Genomic DNA, 16,110 nt, shown 5'->3' on the forward strand with positions numbered 1-16,110 from the left:
TCCCCACTCCCAGCTTACATGCACCCACACTTTCTCTCTCTCAAAAATAAATAAAAACAATCTGGAGAATGGTACCTTAAGGTTCTGTGAATATCCTATTCCCCAACAATCTTTCACATGATGTTTTTTAGCGACCATTGGTTGCAAGATAATGATTACTTTGGTGATTGCAAAATGGTGATTTTTTTTCCCTTAACTATATGGTTTTTCTCATGTTAGTTGGTATTATTTTGTGAAGAAGGGCTTTTTCTTCTCCTCCAGCCTTTTCGATCAGTCTCAGTATGAACCTGTGGATTTTTAAAATTTGAATTTAAGATTTAATATGTTTTATAACACATTTCTGACATTAATCATTTTTATGTTTTAATTTCCCTATATTTGGCCAGCAGGCACCTGATCGGAAAGGCTTTTGAGAAATTTATGGGCTGAGTGAGTGAAATAATAATATGAAAGTGATGAATAAATCTGTGTTTTCCATGTTTTTTTTCTCCTGAGAATCTCTGTTTGTCAGTGCCAACAACACGATTTTATTTTTATTTCTCTCTAGGTCGTATGGACTAATTGGCTCTCATTCGGCAGGAACCTAACAGATAAGTCATCCCCTGTATGTCAAGACAATGCTTGGTTTTAAGACCGCTCTGAAAATGATTAAAGTAGTATGGCAACGTGACATTGTCAGGAGGCAACAAGCAGCTTGACAATTTCCTGTTAATCAAATAGCAGCTTGAAGGAAGCCCCTTTCCATTAAGTAGGACTGCATGGCCAGCAGCCCCCACTGAAGGGCTGAAAATGAGCGTCCCAGTGGCTCCAAAGAAATCATGTTATGCTCAGTTGCGGGACAACAGAAATGGAGTGAAAAATAATAATGAGAGTATCCTAAGTCTGGGAGATACAAATGCCAATCAAATCATGTTGGAGGTCAGTTCCTCTCATGATGAGTCTGAGACACATGACCGGGCAGATGAAATTGGAAATGCAAATTCAAGCGAGCCAGAGAACAGTACCCATTTCAATAAGGAATTCCACCAAATTCAGGGCTTTGGGAAAGGATCGCAGGCTGGCCCTGCCAGCCTGAAAGACTTTAAATATTCCTCGACTGTCCACGGAGGACTCAATGAAGAGCACACAGTGGAGAGAGGTGCAGATATCCTACAGACCCCTCGCAGTGTTCAGGGACCAAGTCTGTCAAGTTGGAGGAACGTTATGGCAGAGGCCAGTCCCGAGGTTTTGGCCTCAAGGGACACTGACCTTCTCCGCCATGCTCCTAAGGATAAGTTGGCAAAGACCCTTGACAATGAGGAATTGCGAAGGCATTCTTTGGAAAGAGCAGGCAGCCCTGCTATGGTCGTGGACGGGTCCACGAGGGAGCGTGGCGGGAGCGTGGCCTGGCAGCGTCTGCAGCCCATGCCCCTTGACTCCCCTGAAGCCCCACGTCCTGAGCCCAGGAGCGGGGAGGGGCCTCAGAGGATGTGCATCGCCCCCTCTCCAGGGGCAACTGTTCTTCGAGTAGACAGCACCTCGGAGGGAAAGAGCATACGTCATCCTAAACCATCTACCTCAGCAACCAAGGAGACTGCCCTCTCAGACACCCAGATGGTGGGGGGGCATGGACCAGAAGTTAGCAACGGGAGCACATCACATTCCGCCCCTCCAGAGCCCCGGCCAGATTCAGCTTCAGCCCTGAAGGGAGTCTTGAGTAAGCCAGAAGCACAGTTAGGTCCAGGAAAGGGAGAGCTCAAGTCAGAGCTGAAATTGGTCCCACCCAAGGCTGGGCAGGAGCTCAAGTCAATCCAGGCCAGTCTGGGATGCCCCAAGGAAGGGAGCATGTTACCCCTCGAGGGGAAGGAGCCAACTGGGAAAGCACAACAGGAGGCCGTCCCCAGGGCCCTTGTCCTGTCCCAGGGCAGTGGCCACCACACTGGTGTGGGAAGAGGCAGCAGCGAGCAGGACAAGAGAGCCGTCCACGTAGGTGAGGAGGCTTCTCTTCCGACCACCCCTGCACAAGGCCCTGCTTCCTGGGGAGCCGAGAAGCAGCCCACTGGCAAAATGTCATCAGGTGCAGCTAGGAAGTTGGGTGAAGTGGCATCTGCTGGCATTTCAGCAGGTGATGCGCGTGTACCTTTTATTCCTTATGAGCCACCTGACAGCAGGCCCCCAGGCATCAGTGAGGATGGCGCACTGGTCAGTGGGGACATGGACAGTACAGCGGTTTGTACTTCCCATCCTTCCATTGGACAGAGCAACACGGGGGTCCCTGAACCCCTCGGCCCTCAGAGCAGCAGCTCAGAAGTAGGGGACAGCAAAGAGACCACTACATCTGTTGCAGAAGATAGGAACCTCCTAGAAAATGCAGCAAAGACTGAAAGTACCCCAGGGGGAGCAGGTGCTCTTCTCAGTGGCTCGGCACCCCTCCACCCAGAGACAACTGTGAATGTGACCCACCAGCCTCCACCACCTAGTAGCAGTGTTGAGGACTCAGGCGCGTTAGGTGCAGATGCCCGGTCACCCTCGGCAGCCGCGCCCCCCACCGATAATGCGCGGTTGTTGGACACCTCCCCAAAAGTGCCTGACAAGAGCACCTGCGCCCCTGGGATCCCCGAGCCTGTGTTCCCACATTCTGAGGACACCCCTTCCTCACGGGAAGGGATGGAGAACCACCAGGGTGAAAAAACAGAAGAAAGGACAGAACCCAAGCCCATCGTTCTGCCTAAGCCCAAGCACGTGAGGCCCAAGATCATCACCTACATCAGGAGGAGTCCTCAGGCCCTTGGCCAGGTGGACACTTCGCTGCTCCCGGTGGGGCTTCCTTACGCTCCGCCCACATGTACCATGCCTCTTCCCAAAGAGGAGAAGGTGGCAGGCAGTGAGCTGAAGCCACCTGCCAGCCTCTACGAGAAGTACAAGCCAGACTTGCAAAAGCCGCGGGTCTTCAGTTCTGGGTTGGTGGTGTCCGGGATCAAGCCCCCAGGACACCATTTCAGTCAAATGAATGAAAAGTTTTTGCAGGAGGTAAGAGAATGTCATTGTGATGTGACCCTTCAGTCAAACACTGTAAAGTTTGTTATATATTTTCAGTGTGAACTGTGAAAACAGAATATCCTCTCTTGGCAAATTGCGGATTTTGATGGACACACGTGCACAGAACTGGATGTCTTAACTAGAAGAGTTTGTAGCCAAGTGGGCATTTTTGACCAGAAGAGCTTGACGGTCATGATGGGATGTAGCTAACCTCTAAGGAGACTCATTTGAATTCCACTCAGCATAATACATGAGAGGTTAGATAAGTGTGCATTTCAATTGGCTTCCATGTTTAAACAAGTCAGCATAAGTCTTTTATAAGCCAGATCAAGGGGAAGACAAGGCCAAAATAAATATATTGTTCAAATTGGTCTGACTTCATCCTCTCAGGGGGAATATTTTCCTTATGGGAGAATCTCACATTTTTGTACATGGGAAAACCACAGTGAATAGCAAATACTGAGTTAGGCCTGGGTTCTTTGTTTTGAGTCAAAATGATGATTATAACTAACATTTAGTTGAGTACCTACTATGCCTTGAGCCTACATAACATAACATTTCATCTTTATCAATCTTCACTAGTCCTTAGAGTGATTTTCTGGAGGTTAGGATTATAGTTTTTGTCGTTGTATACATGAAGAAGCAGTTTTGGAGGGATTTGAGTAACTCAGCTAAAGCCACAGAAAAGAAGGGCAGTGCTGAGGTGCTCTTCTCGCCCTCCCAGTTCTGTCACTGTGCTATCCCCATTTCTGTGTGCAACGGTGAGTTCCTCTCAGAGCTCAGAAAGCACATTTGCCTCCTGAACCAATCTCCTCATGGCAGCCAGAGTGGTCAGGTAAAAGCTGGGTCAGATCACTTCTCTCCCTAACATCCTTCAGGTCTGCCCAGGCCAGCTCAGAACACAGGCTTAAGTATGTAGGCTGGCTCCGCTTTTAGGATGGACGCAGTCTGTCTCCTAACCTCCCCAACCTCTTCTCCTTCCTCCGCTCACCCTCTCTTCCTCTGGTGCCTCGGGGTCTTTGCACCTCCCTCTGCCTGGAGTTTTACTTCCAGACACCCCAGTGGCTGACTCCTTTACTTCTTCTCTCTGTTCAAATATCACTTCCTTGGAGAGACACCTTGCCTTCCCTGAGATGCCTTTCTCTGGTTTAGTTTCTTCTTAGTGCTTATCTCCATCAGGCATATATACTTTTCCTGGTTTTGCTGCATCAGCTAGAATGTAAAATCCATGAGAAGAGGGATGTCTTTCTGGGGTTTTTTGTTTGTTTTATTTTGTTTTGTTGTTGTTGTTCTCTGCTGGATCCCCAGAATTTAGAGCACCACTTGACATAATGATGTGGTCAGAAAATGTTGAATAATGGCTGAATTATGAACTCATGTATGTTGGGTCCAAACAAAAGTTGATCAGAGCTTCTTAGAAATAGAAAGTCTCAATCCAAAATTAGACCTCAGGTTGACTGAGTATATTGACATATTTATAAATGTACAGCTCAGAGTGGAAGTTGTCAGCTCTGGCACAACAAAAGAGGTGAATCTGTTCTAAAGCAGCTGATCTTGACCAAGGCTAGCACTGACCAGGTGTCCCAGCAGCTGACCGTCCGTTCTGCCCTGGGGCAGGCTGCTAGCTCTGAATCACACAGCTCACTCACTGTCTTCTGACTCTGGGCCTGCTGGAGAGGCTTCCCTCCACACATCTCTGCAGAGGGAATGCCAGTTAGAGAGACTAGGGGTCCAGTCTTTGCAGCAAGGGCTCATTTTGCTGTTCAGGACTGTGTGCTATCCTGTTTTAGGTGCGCTTCTCACACAGAGGTCTGAGGTCTGTAGCGAGAGGATGTTCTTGCCAAAGGACGTAAAGAGTTTGGCCCTAGGCCATGGTCTCTCACCAGCAGTGGACAGATTTCCATCTGCTCTTATACATCAGTCTCTGAGCTTGGTTAATGTGAGTCTTTCTCAAATTTCTAAAACCTTATCCACCTAATTTCTGTCGTAATCCTCTTTGAATCAATAGACTGGCCCTTGGCCATTGCTCCTAGAGCTGTAACTTGAGGAAACCCAGTGGGTCCCCTTCCTGTGTTCAGGCTTGATGCAGGGAGGTTCCAAAGCCACCCTCCCTGCCAGTGAACCCTGAACCCCACCTTACCGCAGGATGGCTTCACCCAGTCTCACGGGAAAGAACACAGTTCTAATTAGTTGCAACGAAAGTATTTTTTAATTGTAGAAATCATGTATCTTTTTAATAAATGAGAAAGTCTTAACAGTACAGACCCAAACCGGCTCCAGACTCTTTCATCATTATTAACGGATTCTTGCTGGTTAGCATTAGTAGAAATGAAGAAATCAGAGGAAAGGCTCTTCTTTTTTTATTGCTTTGTTGTTGTTTTTTTTTTAAGATTGTTATTTATTTATTTGACAGACAGATCATAAGTAGGCAGAGAGACAGGCAGAGAGAGAGAGGAGGAAGCAGGCTTCCCAATGAGCAGAGAGCCCGATGCGGGGCTTGATCCCAGGACCCTGGGATCATGATCTGAACCGAAGGCAGAGGCTTTAACCCACTGAACCACCCAGGTGCCCCAGGAAAGGCTCTTCTAAGAGAGGGTGTCCTTTCTTCATCAACAGGAATAATACAGGCATTTAGAGCTTCCAGAAGTGGGTTTGAAGATTGTCTTGGATCTGCTCATGGCAGGATGATAAAATATGTGTCTCAGGGAAGGCGAGGTGTCTTCCTGGTTTAGACTGTTTTCTGCTTGCACCTATCCTGAAGTCTCTGGGGCATTTTTTCCTACTGATGCCATCAATAATCCCTTTGCATTTTTGGTGTAAGGAAGAGGGGGGTAGGGGTGAGAGGACAGAGGTGAGGTCATTTACTTGCAACATACAGATGTCTGATTGGGCTGATCTTTCCTACTCCCATAATAGAGGGACATGTGTATGTATCATGTAAGTATCTATCCAGACTTGAAGGAATTGACCTGTGCAGTTGTGGAGGCTGGCCAGTCCAAAGTATGCAGGGTGGGTAGGGAAGAGGTGCAGTTCAAGTTCAAAGGCCACCTGCTGGCAGATTTCTGTCTTCTTTAAGGGAGGTCCGTCTTTTTCCATTAAGGCATTCAGCTGATTAGGTGAGACCCACCCACATAATGAAGAATAACTGGCTTTATTCAAGGCTTGCTGATTTAAATGCTCATCTCGGGGCAACTGGGTGGCTCAGTGGGTTAAGCCTCTGCCTTCAGCTCGGGTCATAATTCCAGGATCGCGAGATTGAGCCCCACATCGGGCTGTTTGCTCAGCAGGGAGCCTGCTTCCCCCTCTCTCCGCCTGCCTCTCTGCCTGCTTATGATCTCTCTCTCTCTCTGTCTGTCAAATAAATAAATAAATCTTTTAAAAAATATATAAAAAAATAAATGCTCATCTCTTCTTTAAAACATAAACATCTAGAATAATCTTTGACCAAATATCTGCGTACCATGACCTAGCCAGATTGTCACAAATTCTCTCCCAGTAGCTCTCCCAATGGGTTCTCTGTGGCTTCTCAAATAAGCCTTCTCATTTACCGTGTGTCTGCCCAGTCCAGCCGAACACACTGAAAGCAGGACAGGACACATATGACCTAGGACAATCTACTAAGAACTCAATCTACCTAATAACTAAGTTCTTGGTTCTGCTAAGAACTTGTTTGTATACCTTGATTGATTTTAGGAGTTTGAAATTACAAGGATCTTTTAGCTTGCTTTCAAAATTATTTCTCTAAAAATACTCCATTAGAGAAGGAGGGAAAAAAATCATTTGGGGTGAAGCGCTATGTATTCATAGGTATGCTGTGACACCTGTTATATTCTGTCAATAAAGATGAAAGAAATGAGTGTGAAGTTTTTGGTAGATTTCCTTGTCTTGTCAAAAACACACAAATTAGGCATACTTTTCACCTTCATGAAGAACTTGTTACATCTCATCAGAGACAAACTACCCAACAAAGTGACAGGCAATGAAGTGGCTGAAATCATTAAGGTCATTTTGAGTGACACAGCATGATGGTTTTTTTACTCCCCAGTTTCCAAGAACTGAATAATTACTGACATCAGCACATTGTAGTCCTGGGAACCTGACATCTGTGGGATAGAGATCCTTTCTTCCTGAGGGAATGTACTAGAAGCAATGAGCAGTGGCACCAGAATTTTAGAAACTACAGCAAAAAAAATTAGAGGAACAAAGTACAATAGAAAAGCCAAAGGTTGATAGTAAGAGGGTAAGCAGGGAATGGTGAAAGTCTTACCAGAGAGCAGAAATAGAATGTCTTTCACAGGAATATAATTTGCTGTGGCCTGAATTCAGCCTACCTACTAGAGCAATCGTGCATGGGTTACACTGTGATTATGATAAAACTTTAAAGGTCTAATCTTTTGTTTCAATAATGTCGGTTTTAGGGAAAAACTTTGTATCTGTTTCAACATTAAAAGAGTATCAAATTAGGAGTTTTTCTCTTCGGCAGCTTAGATCAAAGCTTTATAGCCCCTATTAAAGAATATTGTTAAATGCTTGTGGTTCCTGAATGGATAAACGTTTGACACATGAAATGTATTAGGATATAGAGCAGAGTTCACAGATTTATCTTTTCGTTCATAGCTTCTGGCACTATATTTTTTTAAACTTAAAGGAAATAAAAATTATTTAGTTGCCTCATTTTTTTTTCATTTTTAATATGAAGAAAGACTGATAATATGAACAGTCTTTGTTAATACAGAATTACATACATATAAAAGGCATATAGGTTGTGTTCTAGCCCAGACTGTTAACTATAGGGAAATGTAATGGGATTGTTGCATTATAAATTTAGGTAAGAAGAAACATGATTCCTTTGTTGAATAAGTATTTATTAACTTCACGTACTAGGCACCATTCTAGCAGTCAACAAGATTCTGTCCTGGGACTTCCACTGTAGTGAAACTTATCAAACATTCGTGGACACCCCACCTTCCTAGGGAGGACAGATGAGGTGATTAACAGTCTCTCATTTTTAATTAGTAAACAAATTGTAGAGGCCTGAAAACATATTTTTCCATCAACTGCTTTATTCTTCCAAGCAGCCTTTTCTCGCACATTCACAATGCATATTTTATTTCCTAAATAGCCTGGTAAAGACCTAACAGAAATTGGTAAGTTTCAGCTACTTTTCTTAAGAGTAGGTTACTGTAAATATTGTGCCCTTGCTCCTTAGACTTTCATAATCTATGGACATTGGCTGAACTATTTCCTTGCTTCACTGAAATTATTTATTTATAGACTGACTACTTGGCCAAACCGCAATGATTATGTAGCAATCATTTAAAAATCGTGTACAGTGAGTTGTTTTCCCAGTGAAATGTGGATTCATAATGCTTTAGAATGGGAAGAGAGCTGCGAGGTCATCCGGTTGTATTGTTAACTTAGAGCTGAAGACCCCGGAGCCCAGAGAAGGTAAGTCATCAGTGGCAGAGCAACTCAACGGTGTGGAGTGGCCATTGCTGGCGCCTTGGTCCCCGGACCGTGTTCTATACTCGTCCTGGGATGGGAACTTCTCTGATTAAGCTTCTGTTCATTTATCATAGGTTACAGAACGGCCCGGAAAAGAAGAATTTTGCTCTCCTTCCTATACTCATTATGAAGTTCCGCCAACTTTCTATCGGTCAGCCATGCTCCTTAAGCCCCAGTTGGGATTGGGCGCAATGTCCCGTTTACCATCTGCAAAAAGCAGGATCCTGATTGCGAGTCAGAGGTCCTCAGCGAGTGCCATCCACCCACCGGGACCCATCGCGGCAGCGGCCACCCTCTACAGCCCCGATTCTGCAGGTAAGTGAACCAGCCATTACTGCTTTTCCCAGCTGCAGTTGTAAATAGTAACTCTCTAAAAGGGCAGGAGCTATCTGATCTACGAATGCCTCTCACCTTCTGAGACGAGCCCTTTTCTGCTCTTCCATCTGCTTCTTGATGCAGATACCTTGTCAAGACTCGTCCATCTGCACCAGTCATCCTCCACATCACCTTTAAAAAGGAGGCCTTTGTGGGGGCGCCTGGGTGGCTCAGTGGGTTAAGCTTCCGCCTTCAGCTCAGGTCATGATCTCAGGATCCTGGGATTGAGCCCCACATCTCTTGAGCTTCCCCATCTCTTGCTCTGTCTGCTTTTCTACCTACTTGTGATCTCTGTCTGTCAAATAAATAAATAAAATATATATATTAAAAAAAAAAAAAAAGAGGTGGCCTTTGCAACCACCTCCTCACCTCCTGCGGTTTCTTTTTTCTCTGATACAGCCTGTAGGCCAGGGGCCAGCGGAGCTTGCCTGTAAGGGGTCAGATGGTAAATATTTTAGGCTTTCTGGGCTATAATGGTCAATGTTGTGACTACCGAACACAAAAACAGCCACAGATAGCACATCAGCGAATGCGTGTAGCTGAGTTTCAATACAACTTAATTCACAGAAACAGAGAGGGGGCTGTAGTTTGCCAGAGAGATCTTCCTACAGCCCGGCACTGACCCTATCACCCTTCATCTGTTCACAAATCTGGACTGCTCCTTAATTACTTACAGAAAGGCTCTGCTGCCTCTCCCAGCCCTGTCTTCCTGCTCTGGCCACCATGGCTGGCCATTGTCCCCTCCTGAGTCTCTCTGCACTGACTTGTTGTCTGTCTCCAGTCTTCTTCTCCTGAGGTTCCCTCTAGGCTTTAGGTATCATTATAGACCTAATACATCCCCAATGTAAAACACTTTGAAGATAGAAAAATATGGCAAAGTTAGTAATAATACTTAACATATTTTTAGCACCCAGCCAGAGTTATTATTACAGAGTTTTTCCTTCCAGTGTGATTGTTTTCTGTGCATTTTTCTATAATTAAAATAATGCTGAATGTGAATTTTGTATTTTTTTCTATTAATACATTGTAGACATTTCCTAGGTCATCAGTATTCCAAAAATACTAAATGGCAGCATAATATTCTGTTGTGTTCATTTATTCAACAAATTTGGGGTGCTTATGATGGGCCAGAAATGATAAATTAAGTTCATTCCAGCAGTGAACAAACCAGCGAAGCCCTGCTTTTATGTGTTTTATAGTCTAATTGATAAAATAGACCAAAAATGCCAAAAAATAGATATATAATTATAAATATGAAAGCAAGAAGCACAGTATTTTAAGAAATCACAGCCAGAAGAATTACATAGATGGGATGGAGGCAGGGGCAGCCTGTTTGAGGAATGGGAAGAATGGGAGAAGTTGGGGAATAGTGTCCAAATTGATTGAGTCATTGCCCAATTACTGGCACTTGAGTTCTGCTTACTCTGCATTATTTTCAGTAGTTTTGTGATTTGAGTCTTTGTATATACTTATTTGTCTTCTTTCCTATTGTTTTCTTGGGCTCGGTCATTTGAAGTGTAATGATTGGATAAAAACATATCCAAACCTTCTTTTAAGGCCAAGGAATTTTCTAGAAAACTTGAAATAACCATTTTCATATGAGTGTTTCTTGGAAGTTCTTCTTGCACACCTTGCCAGTGTTGAATATTACCCCTCCTCCACCTTTCCCTCTTCCTCCTCCTTCTGTTGTTGTTGTTACTGTTATTATTATTATTATTGCATTTCTTTTATTGTCAGTGGAAGGGAACTTTTTTTAACCTATTTTCCATTATATTACTTCATAAATTTGTCATTTACTGAGGTAATTATTGACCGAGAATAACTTTTAAGTAGATTTTCTTAATGGTTTTTTTGACAAGCACTTCCATAAAAATCAAATTATTTTTGATGGTTCTCATGATATATGTATATTGTGATGGGCCTACCTCTTTTTTTCAGAGGTGCTGTAAGTTAATTATGTGATTCAGTCCCTCATTCAAGAATTATTACTGAGGGACTGTTACATGTCAGCAGTGTTCTAGGTGTGAGGGATAAAGCAGTAACAACAGACAAAAATCCCTGCCCCCGTGGAGCTTGAATTATAGTATGGAGACAGCCTTTTTTGTTTTTTAATGAGCAGATAGATTACCTGGTGTGTTGGAAGAGGCAACTAGTATTGAAGGAAATGAAACATAGAGGAGGGATATGGGGGGTTTAGGAAGGAAGAAGGGAGACTACAATTTTCAATGGGGTGCTTGGGACTTCACTTTTAAACCAGTCCCCAGAGGAGGTGAGGGAGGGAACCACATACCTATCAGAGGTGGAGTGTCCAGGCAGAGGGAGGAGCCTGGGTACAGCAGAAAGGCCTGGAGGCTGGAGCAGAGGAATAGTAGGTAGTGAGTAGGGGAGGTGGGAAACGAGAAGGTTGGCAGGGCGCATGTGTGTCAGGGAGGGGGGAATTACAGAAGGCCCAAGAACCGTTCCAAGGATTTGACTTTTTCTGAGTGAGAAAACCACTGGAGGCTTTGGGCCTGGGACAGCGTGGTCTGCCCTTTGTGGGCACAGGATCCCTCTGAGTCTATGAGGACAGAGCATGAAGCAGGAGGAGCAGGCAAGAGGTCACGCAGGCAGTGATGGGACACAGTGAGAAGGTAGAGCACATCAGGTCTCCTGAATGACTGCATGTGGGCTCTGAGAGAAAAAGGGCAGTGGAAAATGACTCCCTAGGAATGGAGTTGCCACTTAGAGGGAGAGAAGCTGGTTTAGAAGGGGAGGATAGGAGCTAACTCAGGACATGTTGCCATTGAAATGCCCTTAGCCATCCTATAGGATAAAGCATTGCATCTAGGAGGCCAGCGTTGAGAGGACAGGGCTGGCTGGAGATCCAAAAGCATTAGTTGTCAGCAGATGGCTGGTCTTTAAAGCTATGGTGCTCCTCTCCACTGGGCCACCAATTCTTTCCAGCATGATTTCACCTTCACCGGTAACTGATAAATTTGATATGGGTTTGAATTATGAGCTCTGAAATAGCATGATGTACCCAAGGTTATTAATATTACTTTATGCATAAAATTTGGAAAAATTTAAAAATACTAAAAATAAACTTAGTTGAGATTTTTAAGAAATTTTTATTTTTTTATTTGACAGAAATCACAAGTAGACAGAGAGAGAGGGGGAAGCAGGCTCCCCACTGAGCAGAGAGCCCGATGTGGGGCTCGATCCCAGGACCCTGAAATCATGACCTGAGCCAAAGGCAGAGGCTTAACCCACTGAGCCACCCAGGCACCCCACTTAGTTGAGATTTATTTAACACTAGTCAAGTTTTGGGGAATGAGAAGTCTTTATGTATATACCATTTGCATAAAAATTCCACTGCCCAGAAGACATGGCAGCTTGAGCTCTTTCTGAGGATGACTTATTTATGTTAAGGGTGACACTGCTTCAGAGTTCAGCTCAGCCCCAGAAGTATGCATATAAGGGACTCCTCCACCTCTGCTCCTTCAAGACTCCCAACTATCTCACATACCTAGAGACATATGTGTCCACATGGGTAATTGTTAAGGACCTAACAAAGCCTTGTGACGATGATGGGTATCACTCCTGCAGGACACTGAGAATGTGAAAACCTTTCTTCCTTCTGTTGGAAGGATCACCTGGCATAGGCCCTGAGACAGAGAAGATCTTGTCAGATACTAGATACTGAGACAGAGAAGTTCTTACTCCAGAGACTGGGGGCTTGGGTGGATGACTGTGCTCCCACTAGCCCATGGGCCCTGGAGCCAGGCCAGTGGCCCTTTGCTTGGTCTGCTTGGTGTATTCTAGGCAGCAGGCCTTTTCCCTTCTTGGGCAACTTTGCTCGAGTCCCCCAGGCTACCAGGACCTGCTCTGGCAATATGCTTGATTCACTTAACTCTTTTCTCTCTGTAGAAATCCTTCTGTTTTTCTTCATGTTTTCTGAGGAGGTAATCTCTTTCTCCTCCAATATTATCTTTTTTAAAAAAAATTTCATGAAGATCCATTAAATGCAGAGCCAAAGTCATTATCTGCCAAAAAACTACTAATGGTGTCTTTTAACTTGAGAGGTAGGAGGGCTTAACTTTCTGACTCTCCAGGAAATGAAGGGAAATAGCTACATACCACCCTTCAGGAAGTCAAAAGACTAAGGAAAAGCCAGACCGCTAGGATTCCATGGTAAAATAGTCTGAAATATCACTTCCTGTCATGTGCTCTTTTTGGCCACCTCTGGAAGGTGTCTCTCATTTTGTTTCTTCCCTGAAAGAAATCTTCCAGCCAGGGAGAGACTAGGATTCACAGAGCTGTGGAGGAAAAGAAAAACTCATTCCTTTGCTCAGTAATCCCTGATTGCATTTTTACTGTGAGTTAGCCCAAATCACAGAAGTAAATGTGGGCAGATTGGGTTACATTAAAATTGGCTTCTCTTTAGCAATACAATTAAATCAGGAAGAAAAACATCAAGATTCCAATAGACTGACAATGAAAGGGCATAAACAATGAACTTAGGGGTGCCTGGGTAGCTCAGTCTGTTAGGTGGCCAACTCTTGGTTTTGGTTCATATCATGATCTCAGGTCCTGGGATGGAGCCCTGCATCAGGCTCCATGCTCAGTGGGGAATCTGCTTCAGGATTCACTCTCCCTCTGCCCCTCTCCCTGCTTGGCCATGTGTGTACTCTCTCTCTCTCCAATAAATAAGTCTTTAAAAAAAAAAAACCCACAATGAGTTTTAAAAGAAGATATAACAGATAAACACAAGTTTAAAGATCCTAAATACATAATTCTGAAATTTAAAAACTGAAAACAAAAGGCTTTCATTCATTCATTGGCATTACCTGACCATAACCATAACCATTCTCAATTTTTGTATGTTCATTCATACTGCTTCGTGTGAATATCTGTGCATCTTGCTGCAGAAGTGTTAATGGGGTAGAGGGGTTCTGCTGGAGGGTTATTCAACACATGTTAGGTTGAGCTAGGTATGACTGTTATTTTTGTATTAGAAGTGAAGGGAGAGGAATTTAGGTGAAATAACTTAAATCATGAAGCTTATAAACTAGAGCAGAGGTTTGACTCAAGACTGTCTCTGTGTTCATGTTCTTAACCCCCATGCTAGACTACATCATCAGACTGCCTGTGTCAAATCTTACTACATTGCAGGATCTTTACTTTATAAAACAAGAATAAGAGCAGTGTTCATGGATTTTCTGGCAAACCACGGTCCTTAGGCTAGACAACTATTTTTGTAAACCCATTTTAATGGAACACAGCCTCACCCACTCTCTCTCCTTTTGCTTATGGCTGCCTTTGGAGTTGAGTCATTGTAATAGACATAAGATATTGCCCAGAAGCCTAAAATATTTACTCTCTGGCCCTTTAAGAAAAAAGTTTGTCGACACCTGCCTAATTATAATACCAGTTACCATTTACAGTGATACCCTTTAGATTGAAGAAGTATATGAAAAAGTTTATAAGGTTTTGAAACTCTTGGCACAATGGAAGTCTATGTCTGGGAGGCATGGTGAATTTAAATTTTAGTAATCCATTTAATAAAAATTAATCTATTTTCCAAGGACATCCATTGTTTTTTGTTTGTTTGTTTGCTTGCTTGCTTATATTTTTTTTCTCCCTGGGGAATTTAGCTGACCCTGAACAAGGCAACAGGGGCTATAGTGGAGTACTGATGCTGGGGAGGCCCCAAAAAGGCAAAGTAGGGTTGCAGGGACTGTAAACTTTAGAGTTTGGAGTTCATGCACCTCTGGAGAGCCACAGGATCAAAGCTGTGTAAATGTCAGTCTTAAACATCCTTTGGTGGAGATGCTTGGCAAAGAATCTAATGAAAGAACCATTAGAAGAGTCTCTAGGGCTATTCTCCTATCTCATCTCTTCTCTTCTCTTTTCTTTCTTTCTTTCTTTCTTCTCCTATCTCTTTTTAACACCTCTAGTTTTCTTGAGATGACCTTAATTAAGATGGTGGAGTTAAGGAGTTTCACCATTTTCTTTTCTCACAAGACTCTCCCTCAAACACCAGGAAGATAATGTAGGTGCTGTCTTTAACAAATGTAGAAATATCTGTGTATCTAAACCACAATAATTGAGCAGGGGCTGTCAAGTAGGGAAAGCCCCTGAAGAGGATGCCTTTAGCTTCAAGTGGGGGACAGGTCAGTGGAGCCCACAGAGCAGGGACTCACTGTGGGGAATCTGTGCTTGGAACAGTTGGGGGGGGGGGAGATACATGTGCAGAAGTCAGGAGTGTCCATGGTCCCAGTTTTCACCACAGAACAGCAGGGAGGCAGGGCTAAATGAGAAAATAGGTATCTTTACAATCAGTCTGCAAGGTTGGGTGTCAGGAGACGCTACAATACAAGCAACTCTACAGCTTCCAATCTTCTTTGTCTGGAGAGAAACGGGTTGAAATGGGGAGTCACAGAGTTCTAGGAAAGAAGACCGGGAATCAGCAGCCAGGGTAGAATGTGGAAATCCAGGAGAATGTTTTGTCCTGAAAGCCAGGAGAGGGCAGTATATCAAAGAAGCAAGGAATGGTCAGAGATTTTGATAGCCACTGAGGAACTGGGTAGTAAAAGGACAGAAAAGGGAGGCGATGTGGAAGTCATTAACTGTCTTTACAAGAGCGATGTAAATGGAATCATGGGGACAAAAGGCTGCTCAGCCGGAGAGACAAAAGGAAGTTGACCCTCAAGTGTAGCCTACTCATGTGTATGGAATGTAAGAAGCAAACAGCAGAAATGCTAGATATACTTGCAGTTATTTCAAGATTTGAGGAAACGAGAATGATTTTGTTTTGTTCAGAGCATCTGAAAAATATTTGTGATAATTTGGAATGACTGTGCACTAATGCACAGAATTTCCCATGAAACTGCTTCTCTGTTGCATATGACCCAGAGACAACACTGTCAGCTGACCTCAAGAGTGTTATGGGTCACAATAAAAATCCATTAACTTTGCAGGTAATTGATACTTTTATTGCTGTCAGTATACTGAATAGCACCTAGAGTTATTTTCTAAGGTCTGTTTCCTCAGCTTTAAGAAAATCAAAATAGCTGGGAAAAGACGGCCTAGATAACAAAGTTAAATGAAAATGGTCCACACAAATGCCGTACTGCTACAACATTTCAGAAAATAAATGAAAGTTAAGAAAGTGGGATGTCTGGGGCACCTGGGTGGCTCAGTGGGTTAAGCCGCTGCCTTCAGCTCAGGTCG

At 43.8% G+C, this 16,110-nt stretch overlaps 1 protein-coding gene across 2 annotated transcripts in view; it reads left to right on the plus strand.

Moving 5' to 3' along the window:
* The window catches only part of MTUS2 (microtubule associated scaffold protein 2), a 569,391-nt gene that overhangs the window by 196,045 nt on the left and 357,236 nt on the right, over positions 1–16,110 (plus strand). For both annotated transcript variants that reach the window (XM_059377684.1, XM_059377685.1), the window contains exons 3-4: positions 548–3,009; positions 8,598–8,838. In XM_059377684.1, coding sequence (XP_059233667.1) covers positions 790–3,009; positions 8,598–8,838 — 2,461 coding nt within the window. In that variant the 5' untranslated portion in view covers positions 548–789. The remainder of the gene's footprint in view (positions 1–547; positions 3,010–8,597; positions 8,839–16,110) is intronic.

This window comes from Mustela nigripes, chromosome 15, assembly GCF_022355385.1.
Source record: "Mustela nigripes isolate SB6536 chromosome 15, MUSNIG.SB6536, whole genome shotgun sequence".
Taxonomy (NCBI): Eukaryota; Metazoa; Chordata; class Mammalia; order Carnivora; family Mustelidae; genus Mustela; species Mustela nigripes.